This window comes from Melanostigma gelatinosum (assembly GCF_949748355.1).
Source record: "Melanostigma gelatinosum genome assembly, chromosome: 5".
Classification (NCBI taxonomy): domain Eukaryota; kingdom Metazoa; phylum Chordata; class Actinopteri; order Perciformes; family Zoarcidae; genus Melanostigma; species Melanostigma gelatinosum.
In genome coordinates, this window is record NC_136638.1 from 12,366,541 (window position 1) to 12,390,262 (window position 23,722).

The window sequence follows — 23,722 nt, forward strand, 5'->3', positions numbered from 1 at the left end:
GACTAAACAGGATGCGCCTTCAATACAAAACAGAAGCAACTGTATGACACAGCAATACAATGACACTGAGCAATGACAGGCACTGTGCAACACATTCTGATGGCTGACACTCAATCGATGTAGGTATATAAGGTAATAACCATCGTACCGGCAAAACTCGTCTGTGTCTTGATGATCCTCGCCATGAAGGTACACTAATAAGTAGCGGAGCTCGCGTTTGGCATCATTCAATGCCTACACGTTTCAGGGGGAACAAAAACAAATTACAATTTCACGGTGTCTGCCAACTAAAATTGATTCAGGGCAGAACAAATGTATGTTTGTAATTGTAATTGTGCATGTGCTCACTGAACTCACCTGGCTGTATGTTCCCTGGTAAAATACAGGGTGTGACTGACCGTACTTCTCCTTAAAACTATGAATGAAGGACACAACATCTCCGACTGGGTCTGTCACACGGCCACGAGGATCTGGCCTGACGAAACGCAGGGCGAACCTGAAAGAAAAAGGACATTGTGGTGACCAACAGGCATCCTCTAATCTGCAGCTCCACATTTTCAATGTGCTTAAATTACCTGAATATGTCCAGAAGTGTGTAATATGTAAATCTGAAAGGTAGCATTATCAAGTAGTAACTCCATCCTATTAATCCCTGAAAAGAACAAACAAAGCAGTCTATTATATTTAGACAGTCGAAAATAGGTAGAAAACCAAATTACAGAATGCCACAAAAATACAATTATAAATAACAATATCACTTCGAAAAAAAAACTACTTAAATTGAATATTCTTTAATGATCGGCTTAAAAGTAACAGTCACGCTACAGTGTGTGTTTAGCAATAGTTTCACTGAATATTGTAAGAGAAATTCAGTGTATTTTTTAAAATACACTAAATTTATGTTCAAAGGAGCTGCAGACTTACCCTGGGTTGTGGCCTTGAGACGATGTAACTATATACTCTATGGTCTGCTGTATTAACCTGTAATGGTCTGGATGGTGGAGGGTTAAACACGCTGGGCACTCCTTCCTGCTCATTAAGTCTGTCCTGTACTGCAGCCTGAAACAGATACATTCAAGTCCATCATATTAAGAGTAAAGTCCTTAAATAAACTAAAAGAAAAGAATGACAGATTAATCAACAGTTCACTGAATCTGTATAGGATTAAAGATGTAAATAGTGTAGGGCTTGGTTATATATCAACTTTTTAAGGTATATTGATATATTTTCATATGGAATATAACTTGAGACAATACTCTGTCTCTAGTATTGTCTCAATATATAAATATATATATAGTTTGATGTTGTGTTAATCCCTTTCTTCCGTAAAACTGTGCCAGTGTTCTCTCCTCGCACAAACCCAGACCCCACTCGCTCTTTTTTGGCTGAATTGCAGTTAAGCGGGGGGCCAGCCCTATAAATGTGACAGTGTGTCACCGAGTGACTGACTGAATGATGATGTAACACCATTGGTTGAAGTGAGCAATTACATTACACCATGATCAATCAGCAGATCATACATACCGTACATACAATATATACGCAGACGTGGTTTATTTTTTTCTTTCTGTCAGCCAATAAAATGTATATTTCCCGATATATGTATTTCAAACATCAAACCTTGAAATTGTAGGGTGTTGACACAGTTAGATACATATGTTATAAGAAGTATCATATAGGCGTAGCTCTGTGGTCGAGTGACAGAGAGATAGCAGATGCATCAGAGCAGAGGAGAAATGAACAGTAAAGCTGTCCAAACGTACAGTGTAGGTTTCAGTTTGTATATGAATTAACACTGCAGCTCCTAAAGACCAACATTTGAGGCTGCGGGCATGTTCATGATTATCATAGGAGGAAACCTAGATTAGGTCTGGTCTGCTTGACGAAGTAACATTAATTACACAATAACACTTTAGATGGGTAATCCAGAACAATTGGTTGAAAATGGCACGATTATATTGTTGAATTGATTGAATTAAAGCACACCTCAAATATGTGTCTCAAACATAGCGTAGGCATGCCACAGGATGTATGTGTTGTGATAACAGTGCTTGTGACATCTCACATGTGGCTCTGTCGACTTACCTCTATGTTCCAATTATGCTGTTCTAATGTTCGACGACATTGGTCCATTGATTCCAAACCAGTTAGGTCCTGTTCGACAGAAATAGAAAGTTAGTCTTGTGGAAGCTTGCTTCTGCTCCACAGCGAGGAGGCCAGAGCACGTGTCCGGCTGCTGTTCACAGTGGACACGCTGCGATAATTAATCTACCAAAACCGGTTTACAATTAAAAGGAATTTAATCCCACTGATGCAAGCACGATTACAGTGAAGTACACTACTTCTATTCAATATTACACTATTTAACCCACATTTGCAAAAAACTACCTCTGGTCCCAGGGGACACATCCGGAACGACCACTAACAGAGGCAGAAAAAGTATTTTCTAGATCCCGCCCTCATATCCGTTCGAAACCCCTCCCCTTCCGTCTACCCCAATTTGTATTGGCCAACTTCCAGGAGTGTATTCTCATGTCTCTCTCTGTCCCTGAGTTCTCTAACACATTCAATGACTGTCAGTTATTGTTTAATCCCTCTATGATAAACATTCCATATAATAGATAAGACTTTGCAACTTTGGCAAAAGCTACATGTCTCAAATTCTACTTCTAGCTACTAATCCTAAAACACTTTATGCTTATCTTAATTATGCATTTCCAAAACACTTATGATTATGACTAATTATGAATTCTTAAAAATGAATCATTAAACACTTTTATTATAACTACTAAACACAGTTCTACGCTCAAATGTCTTACAGTCTGAAGGCCTCAAATTGATTGTTTATCCCAAGCAGTATAACGTTACTGGGTTAGCGAGAGTAAGCTCCACAAAAGTATCAAGAGTTCATAACGGCATCACTCGTATTGTCACAAAACCAACAATTCGATTTAGCGTAGCCAAAAGCAGTGATGTAGCTGATGAATGTAAATGACAGCTCGATCATCACTGCTGTGCTGTTTACTCAGCACGTCTGTAGTTAGGAGCGTCAGTGGACACGGAGCGGTACCGTTAGCCATGTTAACGGCATTAAACACGCAGCGCGGGTGATGTTGGTTAACACAGTTGGATTTGGTATGTCTTTGAGTATAGTATAGCAAACATGACGCAGTTTAAGTACACCAAGGGACCGTAAAGGCTCCTACCTTGTTAGCTAGCTTAGCTAATATTAGCTAGCTTTGCTAACGTTAGCTCTGACTCAAGTTGACGGGTAACACTAGGGGGCTATGGGTAAGTTGACAATGCAAAAAGCGTCTGAACACGGACGGTTCCGCCTATTTGCGGTGACTCAGCGCCAACAATTGTGTATTAACATATGGTGGATCAAATAGACAAATGTTATTGTGGAATTTAGGCTGTCTACCTGAAATTGAAGGAGCTTTTCTGTCTGCGCCTGAGATAATTCTGGCTCCACTGGCGCCGCCATCTTACTTCGCCAATCATCTAGCAAGGCGTAACGACGTCAGCGGTCTTTTTCTGATGCTGGCTGTGTTCTCACTGCGCCCGCGCTCTACTGCCGCCTAGCGGTCTGGATGTCATCAGTGGGCTCACAGCACAGCTCTGGGTTATTAAAAACATGGTCCACAACACTGAAAACTATCTTCGTATTACTTGCTTTGATCGTACTTGATCAGTAACTGTAAGCGGAGGTGTACACTCAAAATGCATGCAGATCAGTTAAGGAGATATTTGTACAAAATGAAATGTTCGTCAAACAAGTGACTTTTCGATATTGACCAAATAATTAACTGAGATTAATCGATGCTGCTTTCTTTGGTAAATGTCAGTGCTTTTTATATTATGGTTTTATTTGAACAATTAAAAAAATGCTGGCTGGAACTTAAATACAGAAACTTAATTTAATTGATGTTTACATCAGTTTTACCATCACAAATATGAGTCATATTTATAAAATTAAAGACAAATAAGATATCACTTGAAGGGCAATACCTCCCTTTCTGAAAGACTTTAAAGCAGAAGGTTTTATGAGTGCAGCTAACACTTCTAATCATGTCTCTCTGTCACTCTCGCATACACACAGCAACAAACATTACGCAATTTGTGCTACTTGAGTGAAAATACATTTATTTGGCCGTTTGTGGTCTGATTTCCACCAATTTTATCATTCTAAAGAAGACATCCAGTGAATTATGTAAATGTAAGCGTTAAGCTTGTAAGAATATTCCCCTCAGGTTGAATTGTCAGGAAGGAGGTGTACATTTGACAAAGACAAGATCATTTAATTTGTTCTATTCTTAAACATTCTGTAAATTAAAAAGAAAACATTGCATTGAAAAGGTAAGATCAGGAAATAATCAGTTTCACAATATAGCACACCATCTAATTTGTATGTCATCATTTCAAAGTGTTCAGCGACCCCACGTCACTTTTTCCCCTCCACCATGATGATGTGGTACCCAAACTTTGTCTTGACGGGAGGGTCTGTGTAGACTGGTTTATCCATTGAACTGACAGAGAGGGCAAACGCTGCATCCTGGAAAGGTCCAACCATCGATCCTCGCGTCATCCACCCCAGATCACCCTGTCATGAACAGAACAATCACAATGAACACACACACACTATGCACCTAATATCGTTACCAAGCCAGGATAAAAGTGAGTGAAGAGGAGAAACAAAGGCAAAGGGAGATTTTAACAACTGTGAGCAATGCAGGAACTTAAAAAAACCAACTTGAACGGCTTCAGTTTCGAGGCGCACTTAGGTCACAGATGTGAGATTAAAGCATTGTTGTACGGTGATGATTCCAACAAATCAAATATTTACATGGTGAGTAACAGCCTGAAGTTTCCCAGGACCTAAAAGTACACCAGTGAATAAGCAGGAAAAGATGTACAGAGTTGCTAAAAAAAATAGCACATTTGCTCAGCCAAATTTATGTAATGGGGTAATAAAGTATTATTACCAGTCTGGAATTTATCACCCATGAAGACTCATGATGATGTGTAGGCCTGTTCATCATATCTATCATCTTCCATAGTTAACACTACCACTCGGGATGTATTCAGCTTTGTAAAGCAGCGCCAGCATTAGGATGAAGCTTTTACCAACTAAACAGAATGCAGTCATAATTATGTGCTGTGTAGACAGGAAACAACAGAGAAGACCATCGCAGTCAAAGCTTACAGTCAATACTGTGGGATAATTTGAATCAAGCTATGAAAGCGCTAACACAGTCATGTTAAAAAACGGACCAAAACTGCACCACTGATTACGAGTGCGTATGTTCTTACTCCTTGTCTCGCTTTGTCTTCACTGTATTGTGACGCGACTTCACTGAAACGGACTCCGGCCTTCAGTTTCTCCATTGCCTCCATGCATTTTCCATGTTTTTCGCAGAGGATGTGTCGAACCTGGGGGAGATGTACAGATCATAAAAACACAGTTAGAGGTTGGGAGGCAACCTATAACTACTGAAACAGTACTAGATCATGTTTACAGGATATGATGTAGATAAAGCTCCCAAATTCCTAAATGTTTTCCGGCCCTAGCGCTCCCTCTTCTTTGTGACGCAAAGCTGATGTTTTTGCAGCCATAATGCTTTTGTTTTCCAGTAATAGTTGAGAGATTTTAATTATTTACAGAGAACAAACTATATCTCTGAAGTGTATTTCATGAAAAATGTACCTATTCCCATAATTGCCAATTGAAATGCAATGTGCCAGGACAAGAACATCAAAAAGAAAAAGGGCAGCGAGGTAAAATCTCTACAGGTTTTATGTCGTCCATTGTAGAACACAGCACTGTGTACATGGTCTTTATTGATTCACTTGTTTTGTTTTTACTTCTCATCAGTGATGCCCATGCAAGCGCATTATCTGGTCCAGGCTCAACCACTCATTCAGACATCATTTCCGTTGAGCCAAAAATGACTTTGAGGTCGGAGGAAGAGACGAGGGCAGTCGTGGTTTTATTAAAAGATACCCAGGTTGTGTCATATTAAGAGTTCATTTGCAGTGCAGCTTTGGATGAAGGTGTAACTAACGTTACCTTCACAGCAGTGCCTCCCTTTGGTGCTTTCTCTTTCTTGTCAGCGTCTGCACTTGCTGAAGCTGCTCCTACACAACATGACAACACAGCAGCAGTTAAACCAATAAAAAAAACACACACACATCATAAAATCATATTGTCTCGAGCAATACTATCATGTTAAATCTAGTGAACTGGCTACATCGTCACATGGGAGTGTGTAATACAGTTGTTTGCTACTCACGGGCTAGTTAATGTGGATGAAACAGTTCATAACACGTAAATAACAACAGCTTAGTGGACCACTAACCTTTACCGCCCTTGCCACCTTTTCCCTTTGGTGGCATTTTAGATTAACATTGACTGAAGTTCCAGAGTTAATGCAAAACAAAACACTGTAATAGCATGCGCTCATAACATGCGCAGTAAGCTGCGCACTGAGCTTCGTGTTTCTTCTTCTTTAACAATAATCGGCACACTGCAAGCCACTCGAGATCTATACCGCCACCTAGTGGATTGCACCTCGGTGTGCAGTCTCAAATGATACAACCGGACAAAAACATAATAAAATAGAGTAGACCTACAGTATATGTGCAATGCATAAATGTACTTGTGTAACAACATTTAAAAAGAAGGAAAATGGGCACGTATATTATCTTTCATTCATTAGTGTCAAGTTCAGTCCGAGGTCTATCTTGGCCTATAGTACTATTGTTATTGACATAGCCTATACTCTAAAACGTTTACTATATTTTTTCATGTCATTAAAACGTTATAATTCATTGACTTATTTAACAGGAATATCTTATTAATTTAGCTACGACATGTACATTAAAGGGTTAAATAAAGGTCTATGTTTCATCTGTAGTCCCCTGGACAGATGTTATAGTAACCCTAATGAAGAAAGTCAAGACAATAAACAACAAACAGAGAAGTATTGAACTCTTGTATTTACTTCCTGTTCCATTTCACTTCGTCGGAGGTATAGTTCCCACGGCAACGAGACTGAACACAAACGCTCCGCGACACGTGTTGACAGCTGGTGGAGCGCTTCCCACCGCGACGCTGTTTTTAGTCATTCTCAAGGAGCTTTTATTCGTCGCCTCGGAGACAACACATGGAGAAGTACGAGAAGGTGTTGTGTCTGGGCAGGGGAGGAGCCGCGGACGTGTTCCTGATGAGGCACGTAGAGGGCAAGAGCCTGCACGCGGTGAAGAGGATCAAAGTTGAGGACACGAGGAGAGCAAAAACACACAGGGCAATTCTCCAGGAGGCTGAGATCCTGAGTAGGTTGGAGCACCCTCACGTAGTCAAATGCCACGAAGCCTTCGCAAACACTGACGGATTCATTTACATTGTGATGAACTACTGCGATGGGGGGACATTAGATGACAAAGTGAAAGAGAGGAAACCAACGGAGTTTTTCACAGAGGATACTGTGATGGGATGGTTTGTACAGGTCGCTGTGGCTTTAAATTACATCCACGGGGCTAAAATACTACATAGGGACATCAAAACATCAAATGTACTGCTAACAAAGCAAGGTATGGTGAAGTTAGGGGACTTTGGGATATCCAAAGTAATGACCAACACGGCTGACATGTCATCCACATGTGTTGGGACACCCAGCTACCTCAGTCCTGAGCTGTGCCAGGATGTCCCGTACAGCTCCAAGTCTGATATCTGGGCTCTTGGCTGTCTGCTGTATGAGATCTGTGCTCTCAGACCTCCGTTTGCAGCCACAAACCTCCTGAGTCTGTTCTACAAGATCACCAAAGGAGAGTACGATCCCGTGCCCAGCAGCTATTCTGACGACGTCTCCTCTTTGATCCAGAGAATGCTCTGCCTCAACCCAGACAACAGGCCAACTGCCGCCTGGATGCTGGACACTGCCTATGTGCAAAAGCACCTGGAGTCTATCAAACACACAGCGACCAACTGTGACATAAATAAAGACGAAAAAAACTCCACGCTACAGCCAGATGTTCTCAGTCCGTCCCACGCATGGGAAGAAAAAGAGCACACCATGGAGGCCGGTTCCAGTGATGTGGAGGACGAACACGGTGCTTTGTGTGTTGGAGGACACAGCCACTGTGACTATCCTGAGGACTTTGATGAAGAGGAGAGTTTGCCCTCTCTTGAGGAGCGCAGTGAGCACCTGGGGTCTCCGATGAGGAGCGATTCTGCTGAGCCTATCGGTAATGTGGAGATGCAAAGTGAAACACCGTGTAAAATACCCAAATCCTCATTCTGCAGCAAAATGATCTGGAGTCTTATTTTATTATATAGACTATTACATTGATGACTAGTGCATCAATCCATAGGCATAATTGCACTGCTGTAGCTTGAGATGGAGCTAGTTTTAATTACTCAGGTCACCACACTGCACAGTATACACCTCTCAATCATTTAGTCGATATATGACTCATCATTGTTAAAGATCATTTCAGGTCAGCATTAATGAAAAACAGCCAGCTGTGATACTCTGAAAAAGGGTGTACAGGATTTTCAAAGCAAAAGCCTGGGACCCTCCTTTCTCTCTTGCAGTATTTTCCGAGGCCTCCGATGCCTCAGGGCAAGCTGAATATCCAGATGACTTTGAGGAAGCCGATGTGGAAGAAGAATATGAGGATGAAGCTGACTCTGCTGCTCCTCAGCAGCCACATGATGACTCAGCGGAGGAGGAGTTTCAGCTCTGCGATGCTGGAGGCTTGACCGTCACACTGAAAGCCCTGAAGGAAAAGGGCCGCTATAGCGATGGACCGCAAGGTGAAATAAAGGGGCCGTGGGAAGTGGAACGGGGAAATATCTGACAAGTGCCTTTACTTGTTTTGAAGTGTTTTATGCAATTGCTGTTTAAAAAAGAAATGCTTGAATAAGATGTGTTACTGGTCGATGATGTTGAAAACACTTGGTGGGGCTCGAGCCAATGACTTCCTGCTCAGTGCGTGCTGTGAGTGACGTGAATATGACTGAGGTTTCTGATTAGCATCAGAAGGAGTGCAATGGTGGTGGTATTGACGAATGAAAGAAATGACTGGATTACACATTTCTTCAAACTAGCAGGAGGTCCCAGATGTTTGATTCACATCTTTTACATATCCTATGCTGTGTATTATATTCTCTCAACTTTCTCTCTCAGTGTTTGTTCTGTTATTACACAAGATTTGAAATGAACAGTTTATCTTTGCCTCAAAATGAGATAAAATTACAGTGTTGCATGCAACTATGCCTCGAAAGGAAGTATGTGGCATTTGCAGCTTGCCACAAAGATGTTATGATAACCTGAAATATGACTGAAATTAAGATAAACGACCGAGAAGCATATTTAGAAACTGCAATGCAAACACAATCTGGACTTTAATCTAAAAGCACACCGACCTACAGTAGCACAGGTTTGTCTGAAATGAACAAAATAGAATGACTATGACTTAACAATCTTAAATTACATAAACTGTTCTGATGGGCCGGGATCAAACCAGGTAGCTGCTCCTGTCTCTCCCTGTAATGAATGGAATGACAGTCCTACTATGTGGAAATACAAACTAGTGACAAATTAAAGGGAAAACCAACAAAAAGAGTTTTGGTAAGGTGTTGGTCCACCATGAGCTGGCAGATCAGCTTCAATGCTGCTGAGACCTGGTGACAGATTAACAACATTAGTTACATTTCTCATTCATTCAGGTTTAATTTGTCACCTGTGCGTTTTCACCGGAGCTTCATTCGACAAGCATTTTCGTTTTTCTTTTCTTTTGTCATTCGTGCAATTTGAAGTCCTCAATAAGTAGCTTTAAATCATCCTGACTTTCACTCATGAAACAACTGAACCAATAAACACGCAAGCTTTAAATGAAGGTGAGATACTTGAAGGAGGCTCAGCGGAGAAAAAGCCACGTGGCTTCCAACCTCCCTTTGCCCATAAAAGGACACCTCGTTGTAAATTAGAATTTATGTAATATAAACCCATAAGATCCTTCCTGTCACTATTAAAGCGATACTTTGACATTCTCATCCTTAAAGTTAACTTGTAGTGACGTTATCGGGAAAATGTCCGGCTTTAAAGCGAATCTGTTTCCGAACAGTCCTCTCTGACGTTGTGCACGGCACAGATTGTCGGTTGTCATTGTCAGCAAGTAAGTTTAATTTGCATACACGTTGTAACACCGCCGAAGCACCGTGTGAAGCAGACTTTACAAGAATCATATTTTACCAGTCACGCATTTACACCACAACTCTTTCAAGTGCATATCTTTAACATCTTGATTTTAGTTACGGTTTGAATATGCCACGCTCAAGATTAAACGCCGCCTCAACGGAAATGCACGATTCACATTTTTATCAACACACGATCTCTCATGAGTCCAACGAGCATACAGCATCAGTTTGTGAATGCGAGGTCACTGAACAGTCTTAACAAGAGCTGTGCAAGCGTTTGTGCTTGTCCACAGCCATCAACGTGGGTGAATTACTCAACAGGCCCAAGAGGGGGCCTTTGAGGCACCAGCGCCCAGGGGCCTACACCCCATCTGAGCAGGACTAACTACCCTCTCATCAACACTTGTTCACTAAACATCACAACTGATGCAAACAGCGCTTACATGTACATATTTGAGTTAGGAAGAAGTTATGGAAATTGGTCTTGGAATGGTGACCGCCGACGGCTGTAGATCTGTTCTGCCATGTCTTTCTGTCACTTCTTTCCCTCGGTGCAAAGATTCCCCTCTTGTGCGCGGAAGAACACTGATGTTCCCCTACACCTGCACACTCATCTGATTCTTCATCCACTGATGGTGTTAAAGACAAGAGCACCACGACTCACTTCCATGATGTATTACTTCCATGATGTATGATATGCACAAGTGTATTGACAGCGCTCCCACATTAGACACAGTATGAGTCATGAAGTTGCAGCTTAACAAAGGTCTAAAAAGACACGACAGGTGAACTTAAGTCGAATGAATCAGACAATTACAACTACGAATGTTTCATTATTCACTTTTGATTATATCTTGTGTTTTCACTCTATTCGCCCATTAATTTATACATGATAGATAGATAGATAGATAGATAGATAGATAGATAGATAGATAGATAGATAGATAGATAGATAGATAGATAGATAGATAGATACTTTATTCATCCCCAGGGGGAAATTTGTTAATTTCAAATATGATCAAAATAATGAACAGAATACATAACTGTTATTAAGACATATTTCTGCAACTTTCCCACAACTGATAAATTGCCAATGGGCATGAACACTGCAATTAGTTTCTAATGATTCATTATATTGTCAATTTCTTTTATATAATTAAGGCTTCTTAAACTATTTGGGTGAATGTTACAGGCTATAGTGTTGAGACTTGATTTACCTTGAACTTTGACTTTATTGCTGACTATCCGATGTAAAACAAGTGTGTTACAATACAGTTGCGGACATGCCACAAAATATATATAAACATAGAAAGGCTGATATTCTGTAGAAAATGATATTATACAGTTACATGGATTTTTTTTAATAAACTGGTTTGCAGGACGTTGATTATGTTTGTTCTGTCCCGGATATTGGAAAAGCCAGGCTGCACAATACTCAAGCCACAGCAGATGATTACCCCCACATGGTTTCAGGATGTCCATGATAACGTCTGACAAATAACAACATCAGTTTATGATTTGCCAAAAAGAAAGAATAAAATGACTTTCCTGAGCCCGTAACCAAACACAGTACATGTGGTACTTTTTCCCAACTTTGCCGCCATAAAGGCATCTGTATGCTTCAAGCACCTAAATCCCCACCACCCACCACTCTTTTCTGACATCAAATTTGTGCGGAGGTGAGAAAGTAGGCATGATTTGAAGTTCTCTCTCCAGCTTTAGTTTACCCCGCTCCTCCATACCCTGCCCTGGCTCCTGGTGGCTGCACGAATCCGATTCAAGATGCCCAAGACATTTAAAAAAAACTTTCACTATATCTTATCGTATCTAAATGTGGCACTTGAAGTAGTTCAGCATATTTGATAAAGTTGATGTCCTTGCATGATTCTTGATATGTTTGGGGTTATACCATCACGGTTGAATGCACTTATTGTAAGTCCCCTTGGATAAAAGAGTCAACTAAATGAATATATCTGATGTTGATCTGTCATTATGCACAAGATGTGCATATATATATATATATATATATATATATATATATATATATATATATATATATATATATATATATATATAGGTATATATATATATATATATATAGGTATATATATATATATATATATATATATATGTATATATATATATATGACAGTGGCGGCTGGTCAATAGAGGGCCATGGGGCATGGCCCCACCATGAGCCACACAAAAAAAAAGAAAAAAATTGTTTTTTATAATAATCATAAATTATACAAATTGTCAATATTTGTGTTTTTGAACTCTGGAATGTACCCAGTAATGTGTGTAAAATATGATATCTGCGCAAAATATATGCTTTTCCTGCTCGTGCTCTCTGCCTGTGTGCACGACACTCTGAGAACGCGCAGCTTGGGGGGCCTGATCGTTTTGGCCCAAAAGAGACGAGTCTATGAAGCAGTTTAGCCAATCGCTGATTCAAGATATAAATGACTGACATACAATTTAGCCAATCAGCGCCCTCAAATAGATTCAGCTGTGGGCCAGAACGATCAGGCCCCCCTCGCTGCGCGTTCTCGTCAGGAGAAGTCTCTACAGGCGCCCGCGCCAGCGCGAGCACTCCTCCTCCAAGACCCGTTTGAGAGGAGAACTTTGGCGGAGATTCTGCAGCCAAAGAGCTGATATCAGATCAGCCTGACCTCACAATCAGACAGCAGACTCGCGGGAAAGGGAAGCAGTACATGCGAAGCTTCTGTACTAGCTGAACACCAGACAGGTTTGGCTAGCTGGATGACGTCATGCTAATCACTTATTTAGCTTTTTAAAACAACGGGGACGGATCCAGCACGGACAGTTACAGGAGTGAGGGATGAGGAGGTAAGGAAACATGAGAACACCAGGGTAGGGAGTGAGGGATGAGGAGGTAAGGAAACATGAGAACACCAGGACACACATGGAGAACTCTGTCAAGCTACATATTAGACAAAGTGAACATCTTTTCTTCTACATAGCTGTCCTCAGTCTCATCTGCTTAACTTGGTCATGGAGGCATCAACATGTAATAGAGATGTTAAATTAACAGTGAAAACTCATCACAGCTTAATTTAACATCAGTATTCATAATTACACTTCATGTTTACTTCTCCTGATCTTTACCTCCTATAACAAGGTCCATAGGGGCATCTCAATAAATGAACATGTTATATTATATTATATAAGTGTTATTTACTGATTGTTTTCGTGTTGGAATACATGTTAAATATTTAACTGCCAAGTAATAATGCGTGTTTGATACTTACATTTTTTTCGCATTAAATCATACTGGGATGTTTGCTGAAATTGATAAGATGGCCCTACCTAGAACATGTTCCACCAGCCGCCACTGATATATGATGCTACAAACACCAGACGTGTCTACACATGTTAAAAAATAAATGAATCTTAATAAATATTAAATGCATTCACTTTAGTAATACTAATCAGACAGTGACTATTACATTAAACTTTGTAGGCATTTCCCAGTGAAAATGTCGCAACATTAACAACACCTCACACGCGATCACGTCCTGCTCGCATTCCGTTCAGGGGAAGTCCCCACCCCCTCCCCTTCCCACGAACTCTTAAACAAATGTATTATTAAGACTACAGCGTGTACCTGTCGCTGTCAGACTGGCCGCGAGTCGTCAGCGTTGTTCAGTCACTGGACATGGGGCAAGGCAAACAGAAACTATGAAATCACCTGCCTTTAATAATTACGTGGTGGTGTGAAACAATCATCATCGGTTTTTTTCTCACCACAGAAATTTTCTGAGTGGGTGAGAAAAAAAAAAAAAAGCAGAAGGGTTGCCCATCTCCGTTTCTTTTAATTCTCAAGAACACACTTCCTTTTACTCTAAGAACTTGTTATATTTTGCTCTTGATCGCGCTTCCTCTCCAGTTCACCCGAGCACATTTCTAACAGTCGTATAGTGGTCACCTCCAGCCGAGGATTTTTTTGGAATAAAGCAGAGATCTAAAGTTCACATAGTCACTAATTAGGTCACTGACCGTCTCGTTCTATGACGTCAGCAGAGAGCGCGCCCACACTCTTACCACAATCTTTGTGACGGCAAACGAAGCTGTTAACGATGGGAATCCAGTTGGGAAAAAAAAAATCATTGAATATTAATAGATTAACTACATCACTTCTGGACCACAGAAACTACAGGGTTGCTGTGAAGATGATGATGTTCATTGGAACAGTATGAGAAGTTTTACATTAACCCCTTCCTGGACAAAATTACAAAGATTTCTTACAGTATAATACAACAGAGGGAACCGTGTTATATTGTGTTTTATATATTCACAGGAAATTCACATTACCATACAGTATAACAGTAGGATACTGCTAAACCTAACCTCACAATTGCACATTACAGGCTTCAAAATCTGTGGTCATTGTTTTAGATACATTTTAATTTTCAGATTTAATCTCATACAACAGAATATTGGAGTATATTGGACTTCTTCTATTTGCATTTGTACACGCAGCTCCTGAATAACATATAGACAAGCAAATAAGTGTGTAAGGTATCCAAAGTTACATCTAGAGCCCTATCATCTCATCAATACGACGCAATGCAGGGAAACAAGATGTTTGGCACTCAGTCATAACAGAGGTGATGAAATGATTTCTTTTGTTCCGGCTGAAGATAGTTTGCTGTTGGTTACTCTTTCGGCGTAAGATTTGAGTTTTTTTTATTTTTATTAAAGATCTTTAAATAGGCCTAATTGTTACGAACTTTAGAATGGGGAAACTTGCACATTACAACATCTCAAAATAAATAATTTGCATCTTCAGGTAGGTGTATTCCACTTCCTTTTCCTCTCTGGCCTCTGTGTATAAAAAGAATGGGCAGATAGCGATCACTACTCACACCTAAAACAACGACGAGAAGCTGTTAAGGAAGCGAGAGACAGAGACGACGCCGCATTATGATGAAGTTCGTGTTCGCCCTTGTTGTCCTGTTGCATCTCTGCTGCGGTTATACATTAAACATGACCCTGAACCTTGAGATTAAGAACAGACTGGATGATCTCAACAGCCTCTACAAACTCAACAACGGCAGCATCACATTAGTAAGTACAGCGCATTGGTACTATCACACATGCTTAGTGGCTTCGCTCTCATGTCTCTCAATGACTGTTGATCATCAGCTGAAACATGAAATATCCAGTGCTTGATAAATTCATTTAACACATTTTCTGTCCTTATAGCCAGACGAGATGCACATGCCAATGTGGTATAAGAACAGAAATCCAGTAAGTATTGCACCTTTACAAGACTGCACTCTGATCTTCTTGTTACGTTGAGCTCAGTTTGCGATGACACGTTGCCTTGTATGACGGTATGATAACCTAACTATTATGTTCGATTGCAGTCTTCCTGTGTGAGTGTCTTTGTCAAGGAGCTGAAGCACATTCTTGGCAATGTGACGGTACACAAAGCGAGCGAGCATATTCTCCAAGAACTTAACGCAGGCCTGGAGGCTCTGCACCCCATACCAGAGGTCAGCCGACATGACGTCTTCACAGACACCGAGTTCTCACGGTCGACTTTGTGACTGCTGCATCAGTCGTGGTGTCCAGGTGCAATATAATCCCCAAGCCTCTCTGTTTCTCTTCCAGATGGACCAAGAATGCAAAATGACACTGAGAAAAGAAAAAGGTCAGAAGCCTTTTCAACCGTACATCAATTTCCTCACGAAGCTGAACAACTCAAGGAAAAGATGAAGACCACGATGTTCTGTTACAGGGCTGCTTGGATTGTTTCTGATTAGCTATTTAAAATGAATGTATTAGATTTGAATTTTCATGCAGTTTTCAATTTTTAAAAAATTGCATTTATGTATTTATCAGTATTATTTATGTATATTTATTTCTAAATATATTTATTTATTTACATACAACTACAGATTCATTCAGACATTCCTATGATGTAATCAGCCAATTGGATGTGACAAAGTAATATTCACTGTGAAAAACCTTATTTCAGTTCAGAAATATTGTGCTGCTGTCATCAAATAAAGAAACTAATTTAATAATTTGTTCACACTGAGTATTTGTAAATCCTTCACTGATATGTTCAAACAACCAACGTTACACTATTTTCATGCCAAAAGAAAGAACAGACTAGAAAGCGCTAAAGTGACTGTCTGTCTCTTGTATCTATTCTACCCATCTGGAGAGCATGTACAACGTGACATGTTTGCGTGCCAGCACACAAAAACACACATGAACTCAAATGAACCTGCAGAGATATGCACGACTGATAAATATGCGAGGCTATGTACTCACACATGAACGCATAAACACGCAGCAGCAGCAACAGCAGCAACAGCAGCAGCAGCAGCAGCAGCAGCAGCAGCAGCAGCAGCAGCAGCAGCAGCAGCAGCAGCAGCAGCAGCAGCAGCAGCAGCAGCAGCAGCAGCAGCAGCGGAGGGCTGAGGTTTTCTAACACGGTGGTTCCTAAAACAGCTTGTTTTGCTCTCAGCTGTCTTACTCATAGCTCGTGTGTGTCTTGAGGGTGGCTGGTGCTGTATCGGCAGTATCAGCAGTCTCCATGAGTAAGCGTGTGATGATTGACAGGCTTTGTGAAAGGCGTCTGCAGTTGAGGTTTGCTTTGTCTGTTCTCACGCCTCTCATCTCCTAGTGTCAGAAGAGAGCAAATTATTAAATAATAGTTATATTATTGTTATTAGTATCATTATTATGATGATAATAACAACACAAATAATAATAGCAACAATAATAACAATACAAATACAAATAATAATTATTAAATTTAGTATAGCACCTTTCAAAGTACACGATTCACAAAGTCCATTTCAAAGATAAAAACATATTTAAAAAAAATAAACAAATACAACCATAAAACAGTAAAAACAATCACTAAAAACAAATGTTAAGAACACACAAAACTACAAACACCGGGCAGCACAAGGTGACAACAGAGGCCAGCTTAAATCAGTGAGTCTTCTTGTGCGTGACGCGACTTACAGGAGCAGCAGCTGCACCTTTTAACACAGAGAAGTAGCAGAGCAGAAGGCAGGTGGAGAAAGACGCTCTGAAGTGGGCCCACAATGCACCTCAGCTTGCCTGTCTATCCCATGGTCTCACCTCTGACCTTTGAACTCTCAACACTGTCCGGCTGCTGTGTCTTTGGAGCAAGGCAGCACTTTGAATCCCAGAAAAAGATCTGGGAAAAGGGAAGACCATCTTTTTATAAAAGAATGACAACAATGAACACACGATCATAATGAACAGAGGGAGAAAACGACACTGATGTTTTACTTATTCACAGGCTTTTCGGCCAATTTAAGATGGTCCTTGAAGGGGAGGTGGTGGGCAGAGCACAGATATGGATTAACTTGAATTAACATATCAAACATTTAATTAAGTGACGTATGTGTAAGTGAGTTTAAAGTTAAAGGAAGGAACGGACACGTGCTGATTCGCTTTCTGAGTTAGATGAGAACATCGATGCCACTCTCAATTTCTGTGTGTTCAATACAAGACTACAGCCAGCAGCATGTTAGCTCAGCTTAGCATAAAGACTGGAAACAGAGAGAAACCGCTAGCCTGGCTCTGTCCGAATGTGACAAAAATCCACCGACCAGCACCGCTAACGCTCACTAATCAGGGGATTACACAAAAAAAAGACTGCTCATGGCCAAGAAATAGTCCAGGATAAGAAATGGTTGTTCTTATACTCTGGAGTTTGTACTGAGTGAACATATAAGGTGATCATTTGTGGGCTACAGCAAGGCTAGATGTTTCCCTCTGTTCCCAGTAGTTGTGTGTTATGGAAGAATTTTACCTCACAACAAGAGAGAAGGCCAGAGCACATGTGACTGCCATGTGCCGTCGACACGCTGCATCAATAACGCTACCAAAACTGGTTTATAATTATAAGGAATTTAATTCCACTGATGTAAGCACGATTACAGTTATACATTGGAGTGTACACTCCTATGACATATTAAAACAATAAAACCCCATTTGCAAAAACCTCACCCGGCTCCTCCGGTGTAAACACGTCTGTCGTCCGGGAGCCATCACAGAACAAGGGCGAGGAAAAAAGTCTTTTAAATTAAACCTCCCACATCTGTTCGAAACACCTCCTCCTCCGTTTATCCCGATTCCTATTGGCTATCCTCCAGGAGTGTATTCTACTGTCTGGCTCTGAGTTCATCATCACATTCAATGACTGTCAGTTACGTTTTAAACCCTTCTATAATAATCCTTCAAAATAAAAGTTATACTTCTGCACTTGGCAGAAGTTTCATGCTTCTGCATGTTTGTTTATGCTTATGTTTATCTTAATTATGCATTCTCAAAACCCTTATGATTATGACTAACTATGAATTATTAATTATGAATTATTAGACACTTTTATTATATCTACTAACTACAGTTTTTTACTCAAATTTCTTACAATTCCCCCCTAACTCACAGTTCACTGTGAGTTAGCTACTCAAATGTAGTTAGTTATGCAAATGTCCCTGGAGACCTCCCCCCTACTCAATCCAGGGAAAGGCTCCCTATCTATCTAAACCGAGGCAAAGAATGCATGCACACAGATATCATTTCAAGTATTTCTGTTCAGTTCGTTTCAAAATTGAGTCCGTAGAAGGAAGACAAAAAAGGAAAATTTAAAAAGGGAAAGATAGAATCCGTAACAAAGGAAAAGATCGACTGCGTTGAAAATCACTGCCTTCCATGTCTTGGGGCTGGCAGGATCAGGATACAGCCTGTAGGCTAGAGAACACATACTGAGAAGCCTTGACTGTTCTTTTACACCTGTCAAAATTACATTTCTTAATCTTTACACCCTAAAATCCCATTATAACCCATTAAACAAAGATAAAATCTCAAATTACTCATCCAGAACAATCAGTCTATTTCCCAAATTTCCAATATCTCACCGGATGTGTTAGAAGTCCATCTGGGCCTCTATCAGGTCCTTCAGGATCTCCGAGAGGATGGTCAGGAACCGCTCGTGAAGTCCCTCTGGTGGCCTCATCTAGACTGTGGCCATCAGAAGCTCCAATTCGTCCTCATCCTCGTCACATAACTGGTTGCCTGGACTGGTGTCTGGCTCATCGGTGAAACAACAAACCCCTGTAGAGGTCCACGGATGCAAGGGAACCCCCATCCACAGACAACTCGGAGGCTTATGATGACAGCACACAGAATAATTACGATTGCCAAAAATGTATGTTTTCACTGGCTAAGCATACTTCCCAACCAGTCGGTGAATGGATTCGTGACACCAGAGTTGTCTGCTAGCTCTTGGCTGAGTGCTGTCAGTCCCTCCAGAGCCCTGGTCACCGATCCATCAGGAGCTGTGTTATTTGGAATGAAAGTACAGCACGCAGACCCAAACATCTGGCACACGCCACTTTTCTCTGCTAAATCATCTCTAATGCCATTCTGTTCTGCAAGGTCATTAAACTAGTCTTCGCCAGCTGTGCATGCAGTCCTGATATGGCGTCACTGGTGAAGTTTACTAAACGCTGTTGGTTATAGTAAATGTAGTTGATCCAATCGACATTTTTATTAATCATCACCCTCTGAGAGAAAACAGATTCTAAATCTGCTGCTATTTGATTTCTGGCTTGAAAGTCATTAGACACCCCCCTTGGCAGTCTTATGACATCTTATGTACACTTGGTCATCAAAGGCCCCCTTCGGGCCACCGGCATCTCTTTTGGATCTTCTGTTAGCATGTGGGCGTGGAGAGATGAGTTCTCCATAAGTTGCATCAGTGACAGGCAAGATATAGAATGACAATATAAGTTGCACCAACGCACCTGTCCAATCTTTAGGCAGGATTGGATGTATGGTTCTTCCTCCACACCATCACCATAAATCAGCTCTAGGTGCTGTCTGTCTTAACACACTGTTATATAGATAGTCGCTAGCATTGTGACTGTTGCTACAATTTGCATTAATTTGCAATAATACTACCTACATTGGGCCCTTAGCGGTATCTGAGACTATACAATCAAATGGACCCTCTGTAACTTTGAACAGAGGTGGGGTATTATATTCTACAGGTGGGTAATGCCAGTGTAGCCTCTGACAAGTGTGTTGGAGGGGCAAAGTGTCATCAGTAAACAGAGTTAAAATACAACTAATTCAGGACTTAGGAGTCTGAATCTTGAAGGAACTGGTGTTGCTAGGGGTCTAGATCCTAAACACACAATACAATCTGTACTACTGGCTTGAAGCCGTATATTGTACCCACCATAAATTCCCATCTGCCATTCCGGTTTCCACCCCTTACCTCATCCTCTGCGTCAGTCGTATGTCGAACCTGGTCTTTTTACAGGCTTAACAATAATCCTAATGAGCCCTTGTGGGGCAGGACTATCAGTAGCCTTTCCCTGTATTACGTAAAGTCCTCAGTCAGTCAATTTAGGTAAGTCTTAAGGATTACATCTACCCACCCCCTTTGTACACATCACAGGCATAATATGATAACAGCTTCCCATACTTATGTGTGGCAGGCCCACACTCGTCAGTTATGATGCACACGGTTTTGGTCATCCACCCGCAGGCGTGTTCATACTTGGGACTGGAAATTACTTCACAGAAGTCGAACTGGACCGTTGATGTTGTACCTTCTTTGAACATAAGAGTGAGAGTTACATTTTCATAGGTGAGTGTCGTCAGAGAAGCCTCTCTACGTGGTCTAAGATCGGTTTGATTAGCTACTGAGGCTAAATGTCGAATCCTGATGTAGTCATGCATGTGATCTGGTTCCTGTCTGTGGTTAATTCCACATACTAAGAGGGAAGCTACTGAAATCAGGAAGAAAGTAATTAGAGACTTCCATAACCCACTGACCCTAGAGTCTCCTAATGGACGCCCTCGCTTAAACTGTGGGGAAAACGTCATCTTCAGTACTGTCTAAACCCCTCTTTTGAGGTGTCTTTGGCTTCAAATTTTCCTGTCTGATGTTCAATCCTGTCTCTGCGAGTGTCTTACTCGTTACCTTCGCTGCTGCACAGTGAGTGAGGTGGTGTCAAGTAGCTCCAGTTTACCTTTCACCTTGGTTCACTCCACCTGCGTTTGTGGACTTTTATCCACACCAGACTGCCTGGTGACACATCAGCCTGCTTCCTTTCGTCAGCTGCTGCTTCTGCGTTTGTCACCTGAGGAAACAACACTCGGCTCATGTTAGTTAGAGCTCCCGTATATTTCTCAATTTCTAGAGTTAGCAAGTCTAGTTGTGGTTTATCATGACGTTATTAAATCTCAAAATTTGTGAGTAGCACCTTTACTGAAAACGATTCTAAATGTGGATCTACAAAAAATGTTTGACACCTTACCATAAATGTTTGACACCTTACCATATCCCCCCTTCACCTCGATATCTCTGCTGTAAGGGATCACATGGCAACCATCTATGTATCTTGCCTATACAGTGAACCCCCCCCATGGTCCTGGTGACAGCATGGGCATCTGTTGATGTCTCACGGGAGGAGGTCCAGCTGGACCTGGTCGTAGGTACTGCTGATGTTGTGGTGGGAACGGAGCATGTTGTGGTGCTGCACTGATCTGTCTTCCTCTTCCCATTTGCCTTGGGCAGTCTCGGGCCCAATGGCCCCATCTCCCACATACGTAGCACTCACCAAACCTGTCAGGGTTTTCTCTGTTTCCTGGTTGGCCATATCCGCCTGCTCTTTTATGAGGGCAATCCCTCACCCAATGACCTTCTCTCCCACATACGTAGCACACTCCTTTACTTACAAGACCCCCACGCCCCCCTTTATCGTTACCTCTCCCTCTGTTGGATGCACCACTTCTGCATCGTGGTGGGGGCTGATTGTACACCACCGTGGGGGCTGGTACTGCTGGATTTTGTTGCTGCTGGGCTTCTGCTGCTATCATCTGTTTCTTGGCCTGAACTTTTCTATTTAATTCTCTGTCGACCTCTGCTACTTGCAGTTTCAGCAGTCGCCGCTGCATTCTCTTTATATCCTCGTCTTCTTTACTTTCTGCTCATCTTTCCTCTATCTGCTGTTGCAAATCTTTTCTAATGCGTTCTACTTCTGTTACTTCACATTTTAGTCTTCTTACCAGTGCTCCTACTTCCTTACTCTGCTTCTTTAATGTAAACATTATGCAGCCTAGGAGTATTCAAATGTGTGTATTAAATGTGCATGCTTGTCATCACCTGAATCAAAGTCAACTCACCCTCTGTGCTGTATGGCGTGTGGCCGCTGACTCCAAAACTGGGATCCGCTGCTCCACTTCCCAGATCTGGACCCACTCAGCCACGCACCTTGACTAAAACAAACACAGAACTGCCAAAAGTTCAGCAGTAAATGTTAGCATACGTCTGTAGTGTAAGAGAGGTCAACGATCTCTCAAATATGTTGCGCCGTCCGTGTCAAAATTGATTCTTAGGAACTATGTAAAATAGTAAATGTACCAAAATTAGTCAATACTGGATATGTGAAGGAATCTCGAATCCAAAATTGACGCTGGAATTCCGAAATCAAACTCAACATCTAAATCAGAATCACAATCACAATCCAGTTCCAAATCAGAATTCGAAAGGTTTAAAATTGGAAGTAAAATGAAATTAAAAAACAATGAATAATTAATCAATTAAATATTAAATTCAACTTTAAAAATCAATAACTGTGTTCAAAGATATTCAATCAGAAATACCAATGTAAGTCAAACTGTTGAACTGCACTTACACTCTGGTCTGCACAATACTGAGTCACAATTAAGTTCAAGAATTGAAGAAACACAACTGAAACCATTAATCTTTGTTAAAATGCTGAACTAAAACCAAAGTCAACGACTAAAGTTATAATGCTTAATTAAAACTAAGGTCAGGATATAAGCTCACAGCTCTTAGCCAATGAATCTCTGAAAAATTCAGATTCTAAACACTTCTTTACGGTTACCTGCAGTTAGTCCTTCTTCTGTTTAATTGTTTTTAAATCTCCTTTTCTTTTGCCTTATGTTTTGATGCTTTTAATGGTTTTATGTGAAGCACTTTGAAATGTGCTATACAAATAAACTTGCCTTGCCGTCTGCGCCGAACCGGAAGTTGTTCTGCGCCAAACCGGAAGTTGTCATGAAACCGGCTTTTTTGTAACAGATATGCTAACCGCAATGCTAACGACAAAACGGCACTTCTAATAAAGCGTACGCACACACAAGTATCACCAAAATCCCACACTTTAATTCCACTCATACGCCTTCTGTCTCCTCTCTCAATCCAGCCGTTATTTTATTTTATAAGCACTTATTTTACATACAGGGTACCGCAACGCCGGAGCTACACGTAGCTAGCGTTAGCTCCTCACAGCGCGGTCATGCAATATCAATCATTTTAAACGTATTTCCACGCTGCTAAAACACAGACTAGTCACACGTATTATTGGACTTATTTAGTCATCATTTTAAACGTATTTCCACGCTGCTAAAACACAGACTAGTCACACGTATTATCGGACTTATCGTCCGGTTTTTTTC

General features: G+C 41.1%; 2 protein-coding genes across 2 annotated transcripts in view; both read right to left on the minus strand.

The window, feature by feature from the left end:
* The window catches only part of faf2 (Fas associated factor family member 2), a 9,195-nt gene extending 5,696 nt beyond the window's left edge, over window positions 1–3,499 (minus strand). The window contains exons 1-6 of the mRNA XM_079268814.1: window positions 3,425–3,499; window positions 2,086–2,154; window positions 925–1,059; window positions 576–652; window positions 358–496; window positions 149–234 (exon numbers count right to left, since the gene is read on the minus strand). Of these exons, the coding sequence (XP_079124940.1) occupies window positions 149–234; window positions 358–496; window positions 576–652; window positions 925–1,059; window positions 2,086–2,154; window positions 3,425–3,487 (569 nt within the window). The 5' untranslated portion in view covers window positions 3,488–3,499. The remainder of the gene's footprint in view (window positions 1–148; window positions 235–357; window positions 497–575; window positions 653–924; window positions 1,060–2,085; window positions 2,155–3,424) is intronic.
* Window positions 3,500–4,129: 630 nt separating this feature from the next.
* pin4 (protein (peptidylprolyl cis/trans isomerase) NIMA-interacting, 4 (parvulin)) lies at window positions 4,130–6,494 on the minus strand. Its single transcript, XM_079268818.1, has 4 exons — window positions 6,360–6,494; window positions 6,071–6,138; window positions 5,314–5,433; window positions 4,130–4,603 (listed from the first exon to the last, which is right to left on the minus strand). The coding sequence occupies exons 1-4, from the start codon at window positions 6,394–6,396 to the stop codon at window positions 4,445–4,447; spliced, it is 384 nt and encodes a 127-aa protein (XP_079124944.1). The 5' UTR covers window positions 6,397–6,494; the 3' UTR covers window positions 4,130–4,444.
* Between the last annotated feature and the right edge of the window lie 17,228 nt (window positions 6,495–23,722).

What these genes read in the sequence shown, in the direction of transcription:
- pin4 (XM_079268818.1), bottom strand. Translation starts at nt 6,396, where the DNA reads ATGCCACCAAAGGGAAAAGGTGGCAAGGGCGGTAAAG. An exon ending in AGGGAGGCACTGCTGTGAAG is followed by an intron (nt 5,434 to 6,070) that starts GTAACGTTAGTT and finishes CATCTCCCCCAG; the next exon opens with GTTCGACACATCCTCTGCGA. An exon ending in AAGACAAAGCGAGACAAGGA is followed by an intron (nt 4,604 to 5,313) that starts GTAAGAACATAC and finishes TGTTCATGACAG; the next exon opens with GGTGATCTGGGGTGGATGAC.